This window comes from Chrysemys picta, chromosome 2 (assembly GCF_011386835.1).
Source record: "Chrysemys picta bellii isolate R12L10 chromosome 2, ASM1138683v2, whole genome shotgun sequence".
NCBI classification, from domain to species: Eukaryota; Metazoa; Chordata; order Testudines; family Emydidae; genus Chrysemys; species Chrysemys picta.
The window spans coordinates 281,198,822-281,224,245 of NC_088792.1; the positions used below are offsets into that span (position 1 = coordinate 281,198,822).

Sequence of the window (25,424 nt, forward strand, 5' to 3'; positions counted from 1 at the left end):
AGGCCTCAATCAAAATCAGAGGCCACATTGCGCTAGGCACTGTACAAACATAGGATCCTACCTCCAAACACTTACAATCAAATTTGTACACTCTGTTCACCGACATGCTTCTTCATAGCTTCATCCCACACCCACCCATGTGATGCACTTCTGTCCAGTCAACCTCTTAACTGAAAACAAGAAGCAAGTGCAGTACTTGGTAGAATAAATTTGAGTATTTTTGATGCTGCCACATTTCATAATATAGAAAGAAAACTGGTTACATCAGCAGGAAAGCTTTGCTCTTACTTGTTTGTTTCAAACCACAAGTGTATTTAATATTATGCCTTCTAAGCTAAAACATATTGGGTTATGATCTCATCAGATCTCAAACTAAGCAGGGTCAACCCTTGGTAGTATTTACACAGTAGTATTGTAACTGGCACACTTGTCTCTAAACATCAGCATCAGACTAAATGCCCCCAGCATGGTGCTAAGGATGAGACAAAAAACACTATGGACTTAACTACATACTACTTATCATTGAAAATCCCATGGCACTTTTTGCAAACACAAGGTTGTAAATAACTGTGTCCTAACACAAATTTCAACTTGGATAATTACATTTAAACTACGTGGTACCTCATTTGCGGAGTCTCAGAGCCTGAGCGTCTACACTGCAATTTTATACCCTTGCAGTCTGAACTCCGGAAGCCCAAGTCAGCTGAAACAGGCTAGCTGGGGGAGTTTTATTGCAGTGTAGACATACCCTCAATCTCTCTTTGTGCTTCTTATCTTTTTATCTGTCTTGTGTATCTAGATTGCAAGGTCTTTGGGGCATAGACTGTCCCTTTCTCTATGTTTGTATTGCACTTCTCACAACAGAGCCCAGAACTTGGTTGGAGCCTCTAGGCACTATTATAATTCAACCAACCACCAACCACAATGAGTTAGGAAGGCTATAAAACATCCTACAAATATTTGAGGTGTGTAAAAATACTAAGGTAGCAGAGAAATTTAGCATGATAAAGGGGTACTGCTATGAGTAATGGGATGAAGTTTAGAATGGGAAACTGTAGCACAAACATCAAGGAAAGCAAAATCTACTAGCCAAAGGAACTTCCCATTGGAAGTGGTGGAATCTCCATTATTTGACACATCTAAAACGAGACAGACAAAAATAGCAATATCCTTGGCAATAATCTTGTACTGACAGAAGGAGAGATGGCATGACATACTGGGCCTCTTCTATCTCTAGATTCTGTCATTACTATCAGCTAATGAAAAGAAACGAAACCATAAAAACACATTCACAGAACAAGGAAAATCCTCTGGAACCTTTTGAAGGTTACTCCAATCCGGTAACTTTAATCTTACTCATGCTGGGAAGTCTTTAATCCGGTCCTCTCTCATTTATAGCCACTAATCACTATTACTCAAAAACATGAGAAAAGCTCACGTAATGCAAGTTGTAGAACTTTAGAATTACAATTAAAACAATATTTTAAAACATTGAAAAATGTTCTGTTTGCTATAGTTACAAGCAACAGTTTACTATGTGCACTGGCCAGTACTTTTGGTAAAATTTTGAAAGGCACCTAAGTAATTTAGGACTCCAGGCACTTTTTAAAATTTTACCCTGTGTGTGAAATCATCTTCCCTATCTTCCCTAGGCTGCCAGTTACCACACTGCATGGAGGGACCTTAGATACAGCAACAAAGGAGAGAGAAAGTAAATGTTTATATAGGAAAACATGACTGGAAAACCAGAAGTGACGGAAGGATTCAGAGGCAGTGTTTTTTTCTTTTACATTTGGCTACATTTCATTTTGACTGTAGCACTTTAAACAGAGAGGTTAGCTAGGATACAAATTTCCAACTATGCTACTGAGTTTAGTATAAATAGTACAAACCAGGGTAATTTCATAAATATGAACAATATTAACATTAAAGTGAAAAACTACAGAATGCCCATAGTAAAGAACACACAGGTTCATCTAGGCCAGTATCCGGTCACTGACAGCGGCCAATATCACTTGCTTCAAAGAACAGTATAAGAACCATGCAGCAGGAAGATGTGGGGATAATCTGTCCGTCCTTCCCCACATTCCTTAGGACTCATCCTGGTCTCCAGTTAGAGACTGGCCTAAGCTCTGAAGCATGAGGTTTAATATCACTTCCAAAATATATATTATTATTAATTATGACAACTCTGGATAACCATATAAAATGTTAAATACTTTTTTTGAAACTTGCTAAATTCTTGGCCTCAACAACTTTCTGTGGCAATGAGTTTCACAGACTAATTAGGTATCAGAGGGGTAGCCGTGTTAGTCTGAATCTGTAAAAAGCAACAGAGGGTCCTGTGGCACCTTTGAGACTAACAGAAGTATTGGGAGCATAAGCTTTCGTGGGTAAGAACCTCACTTCTTCAGATGCAAGTGAGGTTCTTACCCACGAAAGCTTATGCTCCCGATACTTCTGTTAGTCTCAAAGGTGCCACAGGACCCTCTGTTGCTTTTTACAGACTAATTAGGAGCTTTGTGAAAAAGTATTTCCTTTTAACAGTTTTGAATCTGTCAACTTTCAATTTCATTGAACATGCCCTTGTCTAGTCTAGAAACATTTGGCCAGCAATCAGAAAGCTTCATGTTCATTATGCTACATTTAGGGTTGCAGCTAGGGGAGGGAAGATGTGGTTGCATCAATAACATTATGCAGCTTCTCAGTGAGCGCTAGCATATGGCATATTGTAGGTAAGGCAGGGGAAGGCTGATTTTTGTGGAAGGGCGCTAGTAGTTTTAAGTTAATGTATGCCTTTAGTTGATTGATTTCCTGTAATTGTCAAGGGTGAAGTAGATCTAAGGCCTGGTCTACACTATGAGTTTAATTCGAATTTAGCAGCGTTAAATCGAATTAACCCTGCACCCATCCACACAACGAAGCCATTTATTTCGAAACAAAGGGCTCTTAAAATCGATTTCTGTACTCCACCCTGACAAGCAGAGTAGCGCCAAAATCGATATTATCATTTCAAATTAGGGTCAGTGTGGCCGCAATTTGATGGTATTGACCTCCAGGAGCTATCCCACAGTGCACCATTGTGACCGCTCTGGACAGCAATCTGAACTCGGATGCACTGGCCAGGTAGACAGGAAAAGCCCCGCAAACATTTGAATTTTATTTCCTGTTTGCCCAGCATGGAGAGCACAGGTGACCACAGACAGCTCATCAGCACAGGTAACCATGCAGGCCAATAATCGAAAAAGAGCACCAGCATGGACCGTACGGGAGGTACTAGATCTGATCGCTATATGGGGAGAGGATTCAGTGCTAGCAGAACTTTGTTCGAAAAGACAAAATGCCAAAACTTTTGAAAAAATCTCCAAGGGCATGTAATCCTCAGGAAAGTGATATCGCTCGTGGTAACCTGGTTGAAATACGGGAATTTAATTAAGGGGACAGAGCTTTTCGCGTTTGGCTAGCAGGGATCTTCCCTGATACCAGCCACGCGGTGGGGGGAGGGGTAAAGCGATCATCCCAGAGAATTTATGGCGGGGTGGGGGGTGTTAGTTTGGTTCCTACAGGGATCTTCCCTGATACCACGCGGTGGGGGGAGGAATAAAGCGATCATCCAGAGAATTGGATGGGGGGGGGGGGGGGTATTTTGTTTTCTGCTGCTGAAGGTTAACAGGAAAACCGCAGCACTCAACGGGCTTTGCTTGGTATGTGGGAAAGGAGGGCGCAGAAGCCGAAAGACAATGGCTTACCATGGCCGCATGCAAGCCGAATTTTGTTGCCCGGACCTGCGTCTGTAATCTCTAGCAGCAAAGCTACAGGTACTCAATATTAAGAGGCAAAATGCGACCTTGCACAGAAATCACATGTGCTATGTAATGTGAATAGTGTTGGTCACCCTGAAAGAGTATAAGCATTGTTCAGTAAAACGTATCTTTTTAAAAAATTCTCTCCTTTTTTCCCTCCCTCCAGCAGCTGCAAATTTTTCAAGCCTCCCTACTCCATCCCGAAGGCTATCTCAGATAAGGCATCAGAAAAAGAAGACGCAAGACGAGATGTTCGCGGAAATCATGGAATCCGCTCGCAGTGAAAGAGCTCATCTGAATGAGTGGAAGGACACTGTTTCAAAGTATAGGAAAGATGCCAGTGAACGTGAGGACAGGAGGGACCAACGTGAGGAGAGGAGAGACGCTCGAGATGAGAGGTGGCGGCAGGAAGATCAGAAGAGGCAGGATGCAACGCTGGGGCTGCTGCGTGAGCAAACAGACATGCTCCGGCGTCTGGTGGAGCTTCAGGAACGGCAGCAGGATAACAGAGTGCCGCTACAGCCCCTGTATAATCCCCCTCCCCACTCACCATGTTCCATAGCCTCCTCACCCAGACATGTAAGAACGCGGAGGGGGGAAGCTCCGTACATCCTCCCATTCCACCCCAGTGGACAGCCCAAGCAAAAGGCTGTCATTTTTTAAACCTTTTTTTAGTGGCCTTTTCCTTCCCGCCGATCCTCCTCCCAAACCCCACCCGGGTTCTCTCCCCTCCTTTTATAATCTATTAATAAAGAATAAATGATTTTTAAACGATAGTGACTTTATTTCCTTTGAAAGCAAGCTCTGATCGAAGGGGAGGGTGGATTCCTTACAGAGAATGAGTCAATAAAGGGGGCGGGTTTTCATCAAGGAGAAACAAACAGAAATTTCACACTGTAGCCTGGCCATTCATGAAACTGGTTTTCAAAGCTTCTCTGATGCGCAGCGCTTCCTGGTCTGCTCTTCTAATCGCCCTGGTGTCCGGCTGCGCGTAATCAGCAGCCAGGCGATTTGCCTCAGCCTCCCACCCAACCATAAAGGTCTCCCCCTTACTTTCACAGAGATTGTGGAGCACACAGCAAGCAGCAATAACAATGGGGATATTGGTTTGGCTGAGGTCTGAGCGAGTCAGTAACGATCGCCAGCAACCTTGCTGCAGCCATTTAAACAGAGTAAAAAGAACAGAAGTACTTGTGGCACCTTAGAATAAGGACTGGGAATGGCTGAGCCATTAGAAACATTGAATCTATCTCCCCTTTTAAGTATTCTCACACTTCTTATCAAACTGTCTGTACTGGGCTAGCTTGATTATCACTTCAAAAAAAAATTTCTCTTACTTAATTGGCCTCTCAGAGTTGGTAAGACAACTCCCACCTGTTCATGCTCTCTGTATGTGTGTATATATATCTCCTCAATATATGTTCCACTCTATATGCATCCGAAGAAGTGGGCAGTAGCCCACGAAAGCTTATGCTCTAATAAATTTGTTAGTCGCTAAAAGGTGCCACAAGTACTCCTGTTCTTTTTGCGGATACAGACTAACACAGCTGCTACTCTGAAACCTGTCATTAAACAGAGTAGTGTTCCTGAAGACGCGAGCATCATGAACCCTTCCTGGCCAGCCCACGTTGATGTTGGTGAAACGTCCCTTTTGATCCACCAATGCTTGCAACATCATTGAAAAGTACCCCTTGCGGTTTATGTACTGGGTACCCTGGTGCTTCGGTGCCAAGATAGGGATATGGGTTCCATCTATCGCCCCACCACAGTTAGGGAATCCCCTTGCAGCAAAGCCATCCACTATGACCTGCACATTTCCCAGAGTCACTACCTTTCGTGGTAGCAGCTCAGTGATTGCTTTGGCTACTTGCATCACAGCAGCCCCCATAGTAGATTTGCCTACTCCAAACAGATTCCCGACTGACCAGTAGCTGTCTGGCATTGCAAGCTTCCACAGGGCTATTGCCACTCGCTTCTCAACTGTGAGGGTGGCTCTCATCTTGGTATTCTGGCGCTTCAGGGCAGGGGACAGCAAGTCACAAAGTTCCATGCAAGTGCCCTTCCGCATGCGAAAGTTTCGCAGCCACTGGGAATCGTCCCACACCTGCAACGCTATGCAGTCCCACCAGTCTGTGCTCGTTTCCCGGGCCCAGAATCGGCGTTCCACGGATAGAACCTGCCCCATTAACAACATGATCTCCAAAGTGCCGGGGCCCGTGGTTTGAGAGAATTCTGTGTCCATGTCCATGTCCTCATCACTCTTGTCGCTACGCTGCCGTCGCCGCCTCCTCCTCGCCTCGTTTTTCTGGTCCTGGTTCAGCATAAACTGCACGAGAATAGTGAGGTGTTTACAATGTTCATGACAGCTGTCTTGAGCTGAGCGGGCTCCATGCTTGCCATGGTATGGAGTCTGCAGTGTTCACCCAGGAAAAAAGACACAAAATGGTTGTTTGCCGTTGCTTTCATGGAGGGAGGGGTGAGGCTGTACCCAGAACCACCTGCGACAATGTTTTTTGCCCCATCAGGCACTGGGATCTCAACCCAGAATTCCAATGGGCGGGGGAGACTGCGGGAACTATGGGATAGCTATGGGATAACTACCCACAGTGCAACGCTCCGGAAATCGACGCTAGCCCCGGTACATGGACGCACACCGCCGAATTAATGTGCTTAGTGTGGCCACATACATTCGACTTTATACAATCTGTTTCCAAAATTCGAATTCTGTGAATTCAGATTAATCCCGTAGTGTAGACATAGCCTTAGAGGAGTACTGACTGAGGATGCATTTATAATGCCGGAAGCAAAACTTCCTCAGGCTGAGCTGAAGGTGTCACTTCTGATATTTTGGTTACTAATTAAGCTGTGAAAACCTGACCTAATTCCAAGTTCTGTTTAATATTTCAAAATCATTGAAAGAAAGGTTATAAGAAGAATTCTAACCATGCTGTTTGGCTAACATATGTGTTTTACACTAAAGGTAGCATCTCTTAAAATGTATTACGTTCTCCTCCATCAAAGCCAGGAGTGCGCATCCACATACACACAGAATAAATACTCATTTTCTATGGGTTTGGTTTTTTTCATTTTCACACCAAGAGAAATACTACCCTACCAGTAAGAGTGCTTCTCCCCTTCATCATTGTTGGCTATCTTTAAGGTCTCATTCTGTTAGGGTACTTGTAGAATTTCTGGCTGAGGCCAGAATATACTAGGTTAAACGTTTCTTACATGCCTTTCTTTCCCTCTAGTTGTTCAGTTGTTGCATGTGGACACCTTACACACACTTATTTTAAAATTGCTTCTTGATTTCAACTTTTTATATTACAGTATCAAGATCAAAGATCCTATTGTGTGAAGTGCTGTGTAAAAAGTGGTTAATTACATGCAAAGAACTAATTTTTTTTTAACAAGTAACGTTTGTTTTAAGGACAGAAGAAGGCGAGCCACACTCTTCCTCCAGGAGGAATCATTTTTAATCCAGTTGGAACTTTGAATTCCAGTACAAAATTGAATTGTATGCACAACAAAAACGAGTCATTCATTCCTCTAGGCATGATATGAGCAAACTCTTGCTAAAGCTATTTTACATATGGATACAGGCATTGCATGTTGTCTTCTATCCAGCTTTGAAATTATAAAAATGTAGCAAGTTGCTCTCAAAGCCTCCAATGATTTGCACTCCAAAATCTGCAATACTCATAGTCTTGGCCTCAATTAAAAGCAAGAGAAAAGTAAGCTGCACAGAGACTTCAAAGCAGTGATACAGATTAGAGAAATGTAGGATAACTCCCTTGTGTGATGGTTTAACAAAATACCTAATCAAATAACGCATTCAACAGCGCACAATCATTCTTACAAAAAAGTTTTACTATGAAATCAAAGTGAAAAGGAAATGTTCTGGATGACCTTTATATGCCACTGACTACAAGAGGAACCACAGCATCTACATTTAATCCAATCTTAAACTACACACTACAAGGAAGTCCATTGGAAATATCCCTGTTGCTACTGTGAAGTCTTCAGATACTGCAGGAAGACAATGCATTGTGATGCAAATTTGCAGCACTGAGGGAAAGATGCTGCAGAAGCCAGAGCATTTCCAGTGGCCATAGTGACCTATTGTTAAAAGGGACATTTGTCAAGTTAAAAAAGATTTCCAAAAACCTCTCTCTCATTCGTTTGTTTTTGTACATTCCACCCTGCTTGCAAACCTAAAACTGAATTCTATTTTCAGATCAACCTGGTCTGATTCCAGTTTTGCAGTATTTCTGAGGCTCAATTTACACTGAATTTTATGGAAATAGACAATTTTAACTGAACTTTTTGTTACTTGGTTTTCACCTGCATCCTACTCAGAAAGCCCATCGGAAATCTCTTCGTTCCAATCAGTGCAATACAGCAGAACTGCTGTTAAGTCATCAGAAATACAATTTAATACATCTTATTTGTTATGAAAAGGATAAAGTGCTTTTTCTGATATTTTCCTCCAACCACAGACATTTGTTTGGTGTGGTTTGAATCTCCCAAGCCCCCCAATTTTCAATGTTCCTTTTACCATAACCCCAGCTAGTAACTTCAGGCCTTGTTCTTTTACCCCCTCTGCCCACCCCTTACCAATGCCTCCAAAACAGCACAATTTACCCCAAACATCCACAATATCAAGTCCATCTTGTCACTATGCCTTGGGATTGATCACCAGTCCCTAAAAAGACTTGAACATAAAATTCACACAGCTCTGCAAACCACGGGAATGGGTGTGGGGGTGGGGGAAATAGAGAAAAAGTATAAATAGAGCAAAAAAAACCCAATTGCTGTGGTCTCTAATGCATCTATAATATCCCCCCATGCTTAGATGCTTCCAAATACATCCATCCATCTTCTCATTTGCTAAAAATCTCTTTTCCAGTTGAACTTCCATATACACAGCAAAAAATTGCTTTTCGGATAAAATCTAAGTATGAGGTCTAAATCAGCCTGACAATGTCCATTGAAGATGGAAGAATACTCACTAATAAAGCTGGAAAGAAGACTTGTCTAGAGATACACTGCTCATACTGACTCATAGATGCATGGCAGTGGACATAAAACCTTAGAGCCCCAAATAGGAGGCTAGATGTCTTTTCATCTGTCCATATTAAAACAGCTGCAGAAAAAATATGACACTCTATCCAGAATTGTTACATTTTTTCCATGTTTTGAATTAACTGTATGGTATTTATTTATTCATTTTTTTCAATTTTGTTATCTCCTTGTGTACCTGCCTTCTTGTCAGCATGTTTTTAAGCATCCTAAAATGCAATACGTGAACTTCTTCCTTAAAAAAAACTTTACTTTTAAATTAAAGATGCCATGTGTTCCTTGCACTGTGTTTGAAGAAAACATACATTTTCCCAGGGCAGCTATTTTAAAACATCATGTACAAATGAGCAATCGGCAGTACATAAGTTTTTAATTCAAATTGGCATTTGATTCTAGAGGGAACCGCAGCCATCTTCTAGAGTTATATCAGAAAACAGCCAAACAGCCAAAGTGGGTCCCCTATCAATGCCAATGGGCCTGACATGGAACATCCAATCTGAAACCCCACTGAATTTACAGTAAATTCAGTGTAAGCTCATGACTTGAGTCCCTCCTTAGTATCAGAAATGCCAGTGTTTGTTAATTGACAAAGAAAGTCACAGCTTATATAGAGTTACACATTATGCTCAGTGTCTGGACTTTTAAAATCCTGCAAGAGCAAAAAGAGGGTAGCTTCATTTTGCACACATCGTGTAGCCATTACACCTTAGGCACATTCATGATGTTTTATTGTAAAGTTACTGACAATTGTTATTAAGATTAACACCAAAGTTTAGACATAAAGGTTTCAAACAAGGTTACAACCATAATCTAGGAAATAACAGAACACACTACTCTTTTTAAAAACAGGAATAATTTGTAAGGCTCATGGAAGACAGGGGGTGCTGGATTAAGAGTAAGGAGACGAGGGTTTTATTCTCAGCTGCCCCACTGATTCACCCAGTAATTTAGGACAAATTAACTTGTCTGCCCCTCACTTCTGGCATTCCCAACTGTGAAGACTCTTCTGGGGTCTAATCTTCCATTATTTAACCACTCGTTTTGTTTCACATTGCCCCTCTACCTTGCCAGTGATGCTAGCCCTGACTGCTCACTAGTCCACTTCTCCACAGTTCTCTCTGCATCTTTTTCTATGTTGTTCCATCTCATCATTTTAAAAGAGTAAATAAAATATGTGGATATATAAAAATTGTAAACAACTCATCTCAATTCCTCTACTCATTTGTCAAAATATCATTTATGAGGCTATGAACTCTCTGAGTCTTCCTTGTGTTTGTTCAGTCCCTAGCACTACTTTGGGCTCCAATCCTGACTGAAACATCTGGACTCTAACACAATGCAAATAAAAAACAACAACTCTGATTATATATCACAATACTATGGTATTGAAACAAACTATTAAAAGCTACTGTATGTCACATTAAATAAATGAGAGAATAGCACTTACCTGTTGGAAAGGAAAGTCTTGAAATATCTGAAATAATAATAATAATAATATTAGCATAAATAAAATACTTCAATATTTCAACAGTCAAATTAGCCTACCCACCTTCCTGCTGCAAAATTATTGCATTATTCAGTAGAACACGTTATCTAAAACAGCCCTCTAGCTGCCAGACATGCTGCATGCAAAGAAAAATCACCCCACAGTTCATTCACAAGATTATCCTTCAAATAGGTGAGTGAAGAACAAAGATTATACCAACTAGTTTATAGCAAAGATGTTACACTATTAGGTGATAAGCATAATTATTACAGCAGGGTGCTAGTCACAAAACCCACAGTTTTTACTCACTCATTTTTTCTCAACCATTCACCTTATCTGGGATGAAATTTTCAGGTTTGATCTTTGAAGAAAAGGGTTTTGTTTGATGGTTTGTTTTTTAAAGTTTATACACAAACTATTCAAAACTTTGTTTTAAATATAATGAACTAAAAAAAGGTCAAATGGGAGTAGAAATAAAATTATATTCAAAGAAAATGAAGAGTCTTGAACCTCAGTCAAATTTAGAAAGAAGGTATATCAATTACTGTTACTATTACTAACAACTGCATGCTAAGTGCTTTACAGACAGCTAAGATCATAAAGCCATTATAGCATGCAAAACTGTATTGCTGTATTTCTGTCCCCAGCCTTTCATATATCCCTGTAATCTTAATTTGTAAGATTAATCACAACCCTGATCCTGACTGGAGCCTCAAGGATCAAGAGAGTTTTGAGGAGAGGAGAGGCAAGCAGAGAGAAGGAAATGGGACAGGAAAAGTAAGGATGGGAGAAGCAAGAGGTATCAGGAGTGAGAGGGGACGGGAGTGATGGAACAAGGGAAGGGGTGATCTGAAGAGAACAGGAGAGACACTGCTAGTTGGAAAGTAGGTTGGAGGAGGAAAGTGCAGTGTGGGGCAGTTATGGAGAAAGAGCAAAAAGAAAGAAAGAGACGGTGGGTGGGCAGTGGTGGATTAGCAACTGGGCCAACGGGTCCCGTGCCCAGGGGCCCCAGCCAATTGGGCACCCTCGCACTCCGACCCGCTTGCCCTGTGCTCCTGCTGGGGAGCAGGGTTTGGGGGCATGGGGGCTTGCCCCACTCCACCTGGCTCTCCTGCCAGGGAGCGGGGTTGAGGCATGGGGGCTTCCCCCACTCCCCAGAAGGAGCACAAGGCGGGCGGGGGAAGCCCCCACGCCCCAGCAAGAGTGCTGGGTGGGATGGGACAAGCCCCCATGTCCCAACCCTGTTTCCCCAGCAAGAGGGCGGGGGGCAGACTGCAGGTGGAAGTGGTGGGGAGGGGAGGGGAGGGGACCCCATTTGCTCTGGGCCATGGCCCCACAAAAGCTTAATCCACCACTTGTGGTGGGGACTTAACAGACCTCGACCAAAGAGGAGAGGCAGAGTTAGTTAGCAAGGAAGATGGCAAAGATGAATGAAGTGTGAGCAAATTTATTATGGATGAAGTCCATGTGAACTTTGGACTTTCTCCAGAGTAGCAAGAACAGGAACAGATTGACAGAGCACCAGAGCAGATAGTCTCATTGGTTTGCTACATATTAGAAAAATAAGGTTAATCAACAGAGCACTAGTAAATATAGTGATATCAGTGAGTAATCCTAATACTGTGTTTAGTTAGGCTTATTATAATCAGTGCTGCTGCTGTGGTAAAAGCTAACAAAACTTTAATACTGGAGAAAAACATCTGAAACAAATAGAGATCTCTAAAGCCAACTAACTGCATATTTCAAAACTGAACTTCAGAGCCGTCTCTGAAGACATGTTTATTGCTTTAGTGGCAAAACATGCCAAAACTAAAACACTCTTAAAATGCAAAATGAGAACAGTTACAGGACATTACTACTATTAGGGAAAATCCTGCACATTTTATTCTGGAAAAAGAACAGCAAGTTTTGAGAGGTAACAAAGTACATTTATAAAGATATGCTCACCAAGTCATTTGCTTACAAGCAACACTGGGCTGAGGTAATATAATATCCCCTCAAACAGGAGAAAACAAAAAACAAGCAGGAAGGAGCTACATAAACTTCAGGAAGGAAAAGCCTCAAGTTGCCTCCGGCAATAGTTTCCGCATGGAATATAGATCAGTGTATACGGAATCAGGTTTCAGAGTGCTAGTCGTGATAGTCTGTATCAGCAAAAAGAACGAGTGGCAACTTAGAGACTAACAAATTTATTTGGGCATAAGCTTTCGTGGGCTAAAGCCCACTTTACCAGATGCATGCAGTGAAAAATACAGTAGGAACACACACACAGAACATGAAAAAATGGGTGTTGCCATACCAACTCTAACGAGACTAATCAATTAAGGTGGGCTATTATCAGCAGGAGAAAAAAAACTTTTGTAGCGATAATCAGGGTGGCCCATGTCAAACAGTTGACAAGAAGGTGTGCTCCAATCCTTCAGACGGAGACAAACACCTACAAGATCTCTATCAAATGTTCTTAAAACTACAATACCCACCCGCTGAAGTGAAGAAACAGATTGACAGAGCCAGAAGAATACCCAGAAGTCACCTACTAGAGGACAGGCCCAACAAAGAAAGTAACAGAACGCCACTAGCCGTCACCTTCAGCCCCCAACTAAAACCTCTCCAGCGCATCATCAAAGATCTACAACCTATCCTGAAGGATGATCCCTCACTCTCACAGAACTTGGGAGACAGGCCAGTCCTCGCTTACAGACAGCCCCCCAACCTGAAGCAAATACTCATCAGCAACCATACACCACACAACAAAAACACTAACCCAGGAACCTATCCTTGCAACCAAGCCTGTTGTCAACTCTGTCCACATATCTATTCAAGTGACACCATCATAGGACCTAAATCACATCAGCCACACCATCAGAAGCTCGTTCCCCTGCACATCTACCAATGTGATATATGCCATCATGTGCCAGCAATGCCCCTCTGCCATGTACATTGGCCAAACCGGCCAGTCTCTACGCAAAAGAATAAATGGACACAAATCAGACGTCAAGAATTATAACCTTCAAAAACCAGACGGAGAACACTTCAACCTCCCTGGTCACTCAATTACAGACCTAAAAGTCCCAATTCTTCAACAAAAAAATTTCAAAAACAGACTCCAATGAGAAACTGCAGAACTGGAACTAATTTGCAAACTGGACACCATTAAATTAGGCTTGAATAAAGAATGGGAGCGGATGGGTCATTACACAAAATAAAAACTATTTCCCCAGGCGAATTTTTCCCCTACTGTTACTCACACCTTCTTGTCAACTGTTGGAAATGGGCATCCTGATTATCACTACAAAAGTTTTTTTTCTCCTGCTGATAATAGGCCACCTTAATTGATGTCTTGTTAGAGTTGGTACGGCAACACCCATTTTTTCATGTTCTCATATATATATTATATATATCTTCCTACTGTATTTTCCACTGCATGCATCTGATGAAGTGGGCTTTAGCCCACGAAAGCTTATGCCCAAATAAATTTGTTAGTCTCTAAGTTGCCACAAGTACTCCTCGTTCTTTTTGAATATGGAATGAATCCTTACACTGGTTAAAAAAAAATGCAAGTTTTAGTGAAGCTGCAGATTCCTGTTGAGTCATTTAAGTTTAGGAAAACTGTCACACTGTTTGTCTATTTATTCAGAATACTATGTTGTACAGTTTATCCAAATTGTTTTTGAGAGTCATTATCAAAAATATCTCCTAGAAATAAGTGTATCCTCCATAATGGCTCAATCCACTTGACTAAAATTACTAAGTTTCAAGACTGAAATTTTATTTCAAAATTTAGCTAAGAAAAAATAATTGTATTATTATATATCACCTTCCATGATGCAAATTAACCACTAAATTGAATTTCTACTTCAACAAAAAAGTACTTAACTTAGAAGAATCTATACTTACAGTACAGAAACAAGCAACAGTATATTATTCTTCAAATTCCGTAAACTATTCTTGATACAATGGAATAAATGTTTACACCTCAAAGTTTTTCTCTTAAAGGAGATTAAGTTTCACCCATCATGTCCAGGAGATACATTTTAAGAAAAAAAGTTGACAAACATGAAGTCTATATCTGGCAATCATTATAGTAAGTACACAGATGCTAAGATAAAATTAAATCCTAAATTTCCCAATGCTGAACTTGGGATTCAGCCACATAATACCTATTAATATTTTAATACATATTGCATGGCTAAAATACACGCAACTTTGAAAACACAGAGCGATGTTTACTTAAGGACCGCACAACTGCTGAAATAATAGAGCTTTTTTTTTTTTTAGCACTTTGGGCCCTAATTCTATAATGGGCTCCACATAGGCAGATCCTTGTATTCACACAGGCCTCAATGACTTCACATGGGCAAATCCGAGTTGAGTCCATTGCAGGATCAGGGCCTTTAAATGTACACCTACTGAAACAATAATAGCAAGTGGTTAGTTCCATGTCTATGTCCAACTAATTCCATAAATGGATAAATTGAAACGGCACTACACACTTGCATCAATTCCACTTAAGGCCGCAGTTCCCTGTGAGAACACATTTTTCCAAAACAATTAATTAAATATTTACATGTAATGTATTTCTAAGCTTAATAAATACAGGTATTTGCTTTACAACAAACAGTACAGGGAAATTAAAGCACACAGCATGAGGTTCAGATCCGGCTACTCAAAATGGGACCAAAGGCACTCAGAAAGCTGCTTGTGCAACATTTTTCAAAGGTTTTCAGTAAACACAAGCAGATCTTTTAAAGGCTAATGCATCTAGCTCCAGAAAATATGAACCATTATGGGAATATGGGTTCATGACAGCATCAATGAAAAATGAAAATGCTGCATTATGATGTCAAAGAGAAAAAGCACAATCTCTGTTATGCATTTACAATCTGCTCACCACTGTTGCATCAGTACCACATAGGATCAATGTTCATTTGTTTCATGCAATTTATTAATTATGGCATTACAGCAGGGACTCCAAAGCTTAAAAGTGAAATAATTTTTCTGCCCTATCTCTTATTTTTGATCCCGTGTTAGTATCCCCCACAAAGCCTCCTTTTGGCTTAAAAAATTGTATTCTTATTCTTAAATCAAATGAGGTGTATTTTTTTTTAAAAGACCACCTGAAAGAAATCTAACAAAACAAGTGTTTTAAGTTTTGAAGTGCAAAGAAGAGTAACCCTCCCAAGGCAGGTGTGTGGTTAGTCACGTAGTTCCAGTTCACTGAGTTCATTACACACTTGACAATATTTTGCACACTAGCCAAGCTTCAAAACCCCAACGAGTGAAGTTGCTTGTTACTACCTGCCCCCCATTTACCTCTCTCCATTCTGAAAACTGACCATTTCATTCTTACCCTTTGTTTCCTTTTAACCAATTACTGATCCATGAGAGGGCCTTCTCTCTTATGCCATGACTGCTTACTTTGCTTAAGAGCCTTTGATGAGGGATCTTGTCAAGGGCTTTCTGAAAGTCCAAGTACATTGTAGCCACTGGATCCCCTTGTCCACGTGTTTGTTGACTCCTCAAAGAATTCTAATAGATTTGTGAGGCATGATTTCCTTTTACAAAAGCCATGTAGACTCTTCCTGAACAAATCGTGTTCATCTATGTGTCTAATAATTCTGTTCTTTATTATAGTTTCAACCAATTTGCGTGGTACTGAAGTTAGGCTTACTGGCCTGTAATTACCAGGATCACCTCTTGAGCCTTTCTTAGAAATTGGTGTCATATTAGCGATCCTCCAGTCATCTGAAACGGAAGCCGATTTAAGTGATAGGTTACGTACCACACTTAGTAGTTATGCAATTTCATATCTGAGTTCCTTCAGAACTCTTGGGTGAATACCATCTGGTCCTGGTGACTTATTACTATTTAATTTATCAATTTGTTCCAAAACCTCCCCCTACTGACACCTCAGTCTGGGACAGTTCCTCAGATTTGTCACCTAAAAAGAATGACTCAGGTGTGGGAATGTGAAGACCGATGCAAAGAATTCATTTAGCTTCTCCATAATAGACTTTTTTTTAATGCATAGTTTCACTCACAATGATGGCTTGGGAAAGAACCTGTCACTCCCTAGCAACATGAAGAGGCTGGAGAGACTTCCTTTTTTTTTTTTTAGCCCACGTCTGCTTTCTGGAGAACCAGTGATTATTTCAGTCCATGGTAGTGTGGCACTGGGGAGTATGTTCCCAATCCAATCTTTAGCAATGAGGTAACAGTTTACCTCTCCAATCTGTTCCTTGGCCACCTGGAAGAGTGGGTGAAGACAGAGGGGAGACAGTACCTTATCTCCACTCCTGCTCATGTAGGAACTCTAACCCACTGGAGGTCAGGAACTAGCTACTCCCCTACAAAAAGTTCTGTCATAATTCCTTTGTCATATAACAGACACATTTGCAGCTGAACAACATTATAGCTGTTTAACCCATCCTTTAAATATTCTGATAACCTTATCCAAAGCTTCTGAACAGCTCGTCAGAAAAATGTCAAAAATTGCCAGTCTTGCTTTTCCATTTCACGCACTTCATGTTCTGATATAACCTTGAAGGAATCATGCAGATTCCACACATAGATTCCAACACATTTTACTATCAGGTCCAAGCAATGACGGTTAAGAATGAGGAGACTGTCAATTTCTAAACAGCACAAAAAGGAATAAAGTTCTTGGGCCACATTCCTTACAGTACCTTCAATCTTTCTAGTGGATATGTTCTCCTACTTTTGAGACATCATTGTTTTGATCTTACATATAAAGGACAGACAAGCTGTGAGTAAGGAAAGAGATACAAAACAAAACTGAGAGCCAAAAAGACAACTGCCAACTGAAACACTGGAAATGACCAATATAAATTAATTTAAGAACAGAATGGATATCTTTTGGGGAAAGAATAATATTTCCTCTTCTATACCTGCTGAGATACAAAATGTACTGCCAAAAAAGTAAGTGATGGACTCAGTAGACTTACAATTCTTTCCATCCACAATATCTGTTTCTATGATATGCAATACTTAAAGACAGAATCCATAACCCTTGATATTTTTAGAAAATTATGCTTTTTTTCATTGTACCTCTTTCTGAGATGTTATCTTGGAAATGGATCAGTGATTTCAGACACATTTCTTTACAGGGGTAATATTTATAACACCTGTGAAGGGTTGGATCACAGAAACCCCCTTGGGAGCTGCCACCCAATGTACAAAGACTACTTCTATTCCTGTTTTCCCTGCCAGCTCAGGACTCCAGCACCCTGTCTTGCTGACCCAGACACTCCCGTCTGCTCCAACACAGACCCAAGGTCTGAATTACTTGCCCCAAAGCTGCAAGTTTACCTGAAAACAGCTCACAGAAGTGTGCTTGTCTATAGCACTCAGATGTCCAACTCCCAATGGGGTCTAAACCCAATTTTAAATCTAAATCCGTTTTACCCTATATAAAGCTTATACAAGGTAAACTCATAAATTGTTTGCCCTCTATAACACTGATAGAGAGATATGCACAGCTGTTTGCTCCCCCAGGTATTAATACATACTCTGAGTTAATTAATAAGGAAAAAAGAGATTTTATAAAATACAGGAAGTAGGATTTAAGTGGTTCCAAGTAGTAACAGACAGAACAAAGTAAGTCACCAAGCAAAATAAAATAAAATGCGCAAATCTAAGTCTAATCAAACTGAATACAGATAATCTCACCCTCAGAGATGCTTCAGTAAGTTTTTTCTCAGACTGGACACCTTCCAGGCCTGGGGACAATTCTTTCCCCTGGTACAGCTCTTGTTCCAGCTCAGGTGATAGCTAGGGGAGTCTTCATGATGGCTCCTCTCCTCCTCTGTTCTCTTCCACCCCTTTATATATCTTTTGCATACCGCAGGAACCCTTTGTCCCTCTGGGTTTCCACCCGCCCCCACCAGAAAAGCACCAGGTTAAAGATGGATTCCAGTTCAGGTGACATGATCACGTCACTCACTGCAAGACTTCATTACCCACTTGCCAGCAGGCACATATACAGGAAGACTCACAGGTAAACACAGCCATCTGCGGACAATGGGAGTCATCAAGATTCCAACCACCATTAATGGCCCACACTTTGCATAATTACAATAGGCCCTCAGAGTTATATTTCATATTTCTGGTTTCAGATAGAAGAGTGGTACATTTATACAAATAGGATGATCACACTCAGTAGATTATAAGCTTTGTAATGATACCTTACAAGAGACCTTTTGCATGAAGCAAATTCCAGTTACATTATATTCACTTATTATCATGTTTTTATAAAACCATATAGACTGCACAACGTCACAACACCAAAATAGGAACATTATGTTAGTTTGATATTCATAACTGGAGGTAAGCAGAGAACATGTCTACCTATGAAATCAGCACACAGGCATCTGGATCTTTAGACTGTTTGCAAGAGTGACTCCCTTCTAGAATTGTGGTAAGTCTCAGACTGCAAGTAATTTAGCTCACTTCTCTTGTGGTAGCAACTGAATGCCTCTAGCCCAAAGATATTCTCTTGAACTGCATTTAGGTGAAACGTAGGTTCAGTTCCTGGTCTTGGTCTCACCGGGACTCATCCCAAAGACAAGTCCACCCAAAATAAGACAAAAGCTTAGACCTCTTCACACTCTAACCTTCCTGAACATGTCCACTGTAATTCATCTAATTACTACTAGAGAAAATTGTAAGGAAAGCATTGTCACCAATGAAAAAGACAACTGATAGGAAGCTACCATGTGATTCATGGGGTCAGAATGGGTATAGGAAACTTGTTTAGAGAATACTAATTGAGGTATGTATATGGTCCCTAATATCATAGTATCTGAGCACTCACAAGCATTAATGGATGAATCCTCAACAAATCCCAAATGGCAGGAATGTATTACTTCTATTTGACAAATGGGAAACTGAAGCACTGAGAGATTAAGTGATTCGCTCAAGGCCACATATGAAGCACATGGCAAAGTGTGGAACTGAACCCAGATAGCCTAGGTCCCAGTCCAGTGAATTAAGCTATGCTGAGTTAAGGCCACTTGAATTCTGAATAAGAATGTTCACAGAGATTTAATCTATTTTTAATTCATACCATTAGTTAATTTAGATCAACTTTCCTGAGTGTCCCTGTGTCAACAAGCCCTTAATGCCCCAGTTCTGCTCAAGAAACCATTTTCCTGTCCAACTGTATTTCCATATGTAGCACACCACTCTTTCTGCCTTATGGGTCTTGAAGATACATAAATGGATTAGCCATGTAGCCTCTGTTCCTTACATGAAACCTCCCATGACTGCTATATATTGGGTATCCTACCTCTGCACAGATGTATGAGTTTTTGAGACAATCCATAAAAGAGCTATTAAACTGATCAAAGAGATAATCTAGAGTTTTTTAGCTAGGATTAACAGGACTGATCTTAATTTATAATGATTTTAGTAAGGTACCAGTCAACCTCAGAGACAGGAAAAAAATGTGTAGATTGCTATTTTTTTTTTTTTTAATTGAGCCTGATCCAGCTCTCACAGAAGTGAATAGAAAGTTTTCTATTGACTTCAGTGGGAATTGGTGTGGGCCCTACGTAACGTGCTACACATCGTTAGTATTTTTTGCTAATTTTGAGCCTATGTTTCTTCACTACACAGAAGTCAGTAGGCAGTAAATACTCATGCACAAGAGATTTCTATGAATGCAGGCAGGTAAATATTTCTATGAACGCAGGCAGGTAAATATTGGATGGATACACAGAAAGATATGGCTGCTGTTACAATTGATTTTCAGAACATGAAATCCCAGTATAGTCAACAGGGAGTTTGCAGTGTTACAGGCATCTAATTTAAACTCGCAAAACCAAAACAAGAACAAAACGAGGACACAAAACACAGTGGAAGCTGACCAAGTCCTTAGATCGCCCCACTGCAAACAGATTACAGTTCTGGATCCTCATAATAAGAGCTATAAGAGACACAACAATGAGTGAAGGACAGTCGAGTAGCCATAACTTTCAATGTCTTTGCTTTTATAAATGTCAGTCAGACTCTAATACAATCTAGCGTTTTAAGTACCTAAGCCCTTGGTAAAAGGCATCACCTGCAGCATTCTCAAAAGAAAGGTTGGATGAAGGAATGATTAAATAGCACATGTAGTCTCATCATCACTAAACCCCCTTTAAAAAAAAAAGTTGTTTAAGAATGTTCTAATTAGTACAGGTGATATATAGAGAAAAGAAGAAAATAGGAAAATGAGGGAGGTAACAAAAGAAGAATATTGTTATTTATATTGCACCCCAGGTGTATGTGGCGTTTTACAGCCAAAACACATGGATCCTACCTGCAGAACTTGAATTATAATTTAGATGTAATATAAGTGAAGAAAACAGAAATTGGTGGACAGTAAAAGGGCTACAAGAAAAGATCATGTCATTGCTTTGATTAGTTATATGCATCTTAATCGAGCGGTTTAATGTGTTTATTATTTGTATTTCAAGTTGCACCATGTGAGATTATTTCCTAAGGGAAAGATGATGGTTGATGGAGACACAGGTGCTATAGGGGGGAAACAAGAAATGATTGCACAAGAAGTGGTGATAGGAGAGCAGAATTGGAAAGAAAAGATTGAGGTGAAGGGGAAGGGAGGAAGAGGACAGAAGCAAAGAGGGCAAGGAGGATGCTAGACAGGGTGGGAAAGGGGAAAGCAGCAAAGCAGGCAAAAAGGCTGCAAATGGGAATTCCAGTAATGTAAAGCCAGTGACAAAAAACAACAAACTTAAAACCTAAACCGAGGGAAGTAAGGGGAGAAGAGATTAGAGGATGCAGAAAAAGGATTTTCAGTATGCAATACTAACATGGAAAATACTTTATTCTCCTAATTGGTGCTGTCATAGACCTGCTGGCGCCTTTCAAGATGTGTTCCTCTCTTTTCATACAAAAGAAGGAGTCCCCACATTTCTATTCTCTGAAAGGCTATGATCAAACAGAGGATCCAAGTGGCAGGTCAGAACATATGTGCAGCTTGCATATTCTGGTTGCCCACAGTGACTCCAAACATGTCTATCTTGCATGTTAACATAATATATATTTATTTGACTTCCGTACACTATTACAGCAGTATCAGAAATTTAATATACATAACTAATGGTTTCTCATGTCCACAGACCAAATAAAAATTTTTGGTTTGACATCAAGACTTTATCAGTCTTAAAATGTTATTTAAGACAGTATTTTTTCCTTAATCTGCTGTAGTGTTTAATCAATTTATACACAGTAAAAACTTAATTTGACAGAAGTGAATTAATTATTTCTCTCTGCCTCTAGCATAAGACAGTTTAAGACCATGACAAATACTTGCCGAAATTTTTATATAGGCAGATTTGTGCATTTTAGGTAACAACAGATATAAAATACGTATCTTCAATACAGAATTTACGAAAGTTGGTTGCTGTAAATTAACATTTGAATTATATATACCTGCCCAATTTCCTACACAAGATCTCTCTCTCACATGTATGTATCCCACTATGTCCAGACTGATTTTTCCTTTTAATAAGAAAAGTTTCAGCCAATAATTTTTATTATATCATGACACAGAACACAAACAAATTTTATGAGCACTGGCAGAAAGGATGGGGAAAGCAAGATAAGTGATTGAATGGGTCAGGAGATTGTCAATAGGATATGCAAAATTTATACTTCTAGGTTACAGGTCTGAAGTCAGCAAAAGTTGGTAATGAACAAAAGTTGCCACCCGATGGCTGTCCCTCTCCGGGCTCTGGCACAGTGTTTGTGGGAAAACAAACTGCTGCTTCCCGTCCTGTACCTGTGTCATCGGGATAAATAGAAGATTTCAGCCTCCAGGGCTGTCACAAACAAGTTCACAAACAAAAACAAACATTTTTTCAGATCAGTGGTGATTTTTGAATAATACTGTCACCTGAGAAAAAGGGCCAGATTTTTATCTGCTACACCAAAGTAAATCCTTCAGTAACTCCACTGACTTCATGATTTACACCAGTATAACAAAGATCAGAATCTATTATCTAGCCCATTTTTCCTAACTGAATTTTTAATTTCTACTGTAATCTTGTGATAACACCAGATTTTATAGTAAAAATAACTATCAATTTTACATACCACAATATCTCTATGCATTTCCTCATTTGAAAATCAAACTGACATTTGTACTATTTCTTCCCTGATAATAGAAACATATTCTGGATGAAGTATTATGTTGGAAAATTTTGGAAAGTTAAGTATTTCAGGAAGAGCTTTGTTTTACTAATCTTAGGGTCTAGATGAAAGTATCTTATACATATAGATTTTTCAAGTCTGTACAGTTGAATGTTGTTTGAGTCAGCCTTATTGATGTATAAAATGCTATAGCAGAATACGTGCCCAATATTATTATGTCCATATATTTACTCCATATTAGACTCAAAATAGCCATAACTCATGCACGGGAATAAACAAGAAACAGCCCAGCAAGGACTATCATAATGATTAATACAGAAGGACCATAACAAAGGTTCTAATATTATCGTATTTGATAGAACCATTTTAGTTTAAATGCAGGAAACAGATATATCTTTTGCACACACATAAGGACTTATAATACATTTAAATTAGTTTAAAATTGAAAACTAATAATCTCCCACCCTCAGCAATGAACTGCTGAACAGCAATGTTACCATAAACCTTACTTACCACAGTATAATCTTTCCATATAGATTCTCTAGCACTTATTATTTCCTCTGGAATACAGTATTTAATAAGCTTTTATAATTCTCAACATCCAAATGCTTAGTTGGTGTTTAATATTTTCCCCAGATTTATAAAGCAAATGGTGTGGTATCCTTTCCTCGTGAGCTCATCATGATATACACTGAAGTCAGTGGAGTCTCTTTTGTCTCCTTTCACTCAAAGTCAGGCAGAGCAAACAAAAGGCATCCATCATTAAGTCCATTAGCTTCAGCTGAAAAGACAACTCTAGGTTGCCAGATGGGCAAACGTATTTTGCTAAATCTGGCAGCAGCCACAATAAATCGTAAAAGAAGAACAGCCATAGAGATCAGCTTTTTGAATTGCTTACTCTAACGTTTTAGTGTGCAGGTTATCTCACCATTCTATTTGCTTTAAACACCAACACCAACTCCTTTCATTCACTACTTAATCAAGATAGACTGAGTGCCTCCAATGCAGCTTTTCCTTCCCTTTCCATTTTTGGGGCAAAAGGGAAAGGAAGTGACACATAAGAAATCTACTTTTCTTAAGAGAAAGGCAATCTCTATTCCTTATCCAACTAACTTAAATTCAGAAATTAATGAATCTCACAATATGAAAAACAAAGCAAAAGAAAAAAGAAAAAGAAATGTGAGTCATATTGATAATGGACAACAACAACATACTAACAATTTAGAAGTGAAGTACACCAATGATAAGCCACTGACAATGAAGGTATGTAAAGCAACTTAAAAAAGAAGCAATAAATACCCTGCTTTAAGATTTAATGTTGATCAAATGTATATTATGTTGATTGCACCAGAAGTTTTAATAATTAGCACCATGCTAGAAATTGTGCACAAATATTACTATCTAGAATCAATTACATTGACTACCTTATCTATAGTTTAACTGTCCCATTGGAAAGGCTGCCTCCACTTTCTGCCAACCGACTAAGCACATGTAGGATAACAGAAAACGGACACTGATCACCAAGATATGGGTCTACCAGATGTTCATTTTGAGCAGGCTGCTGTATATGGTGGCAAGACCTGGATCACCTACAGCAGGAATGAGAAGACTAAACACCTTATATACCCTTTGTTGTAATTTTAGTATCAAGTGAGAAATCAAAATTCCTGAAACAGAAGCACCTGAGAAAGCAAAACTGCAAAGTCTAATCACTGTTCTCAAACACAGACTGTTAGCTTGATCATCTGCAACAGATGGGTGATGGAGACATTCCAGAGAATCTCTGTATGGACAACCTGAAGATGCTCCAAAGTCACTGAGCCCACCTAGGCTCAAGGACATTTGCAAGACGGACATGAAAACTTTCAAAATTTTGACATTGCAAGCTGGGAAGATGCAGATAAGAAAAGGCTGCACTGGAGGGCTGCACTGCGCCAGGGAGCTATAGAGACTAAAGAGGTGATTGAGAGAGAGGAAAGCGAAGAGAGTGAAGAGGAAAGTGCTACAGGCCTCAAGCACAGGTAGTGCGTTGGCTTCATCTTCTGGCCCTGCGCCTTATGCCTGCATTATCTGTGGCAATGACTGTCCCTCAAGAACTGGACTTTTTAGCATTCATGACACTACAAGAATGACATGCAGTAACTGAACTGCTTTGGTGCTTACACAGTCGTCTTTTGAGCTGGACGGTTGCCATATGAAAGACTACATTACTCAAGACAGCGACAATGTCTTCCACTCTTTTTGATAGTCAAAGTACATTGACAGTGCTCATTAAATAATGAGTCAGTAGTTTTTCAGGGTTTTTTACTTCTATAATTAGTGGTGTCGTAATATCCTTTCCCCCCTGAATTTACATCACTATACACCATCATAAATATTCATTCAGATTAAGTTTAGTTTAAAGCATAAATTTGGGGAGGGGGACTTATTAAAAAAAGTTATAATTACTGTATATACTTGTTCATAAGCCGAATATTTATGGTAAAAAAGTGACGCGTCAAAGAACAGAGGTCGGCTTATAAACGGGTCTACCCCAAAATTTGATGATTTTAAACTCTATGGAATTATTGAATTGAATATCTAATACAGGGATCGGCAACCTTTGGCACGCGGCCCGCCAGGGTAAGCACCCTGGCGGGCCGGGCCGGTTTGTTTACCTGCCACGTCTGCAGGTTCAGCTGATCACGGCTCCCCGCTGGCCGCGGTTCGCCACTCCAGGCCAATAGGGGTGGCAGGAAGCAGCACGGGCAGCGTGCCAAAGGTTGCCAATCCCTGATCTAATACATTGTCGTTTGTTTACCTGGAGCTGAGCTGGGTGGGAACGGCGAACCGTGGCCACAGGGAGCTGAGGGGCTCCATGCCTGCAGACGCTCCAA

The 25,424-nt window shown here is 40.1% G+C and overlaps 1 protein-coding gene across 20 annotated transcripts in view; it reads right to left on the reverse strand.

Annotated features, from left to right (window-relative positions):
* PTK2 (protein tyrosine kinase 2) overlaps window positions 1-25,424 on the reverse strand; it is a 359,211-nt gene that overhangs the window by 285,209 nt on the left and 48,578 nt on the right. For 19 of the 20 annotated variants that reach the window (XM_024102644.3, XM_065586258.1, XM_024102653.3 and 16 more), the window contains one exon: window positions 10,333-10,359. The exons of the other annotated variant lie outside the window; for it this stretch is intronic. In XM_024102644.3, the coding sequence (XP_023958412.2) occupies window positions 10,333-10,359 (27 nt within the window). The remainder of the gene's footprint in view (window positions 1-10,332; window positions 10,360-25,424) is intronic. 20 annotated transcript variants of the gene reach the window in all.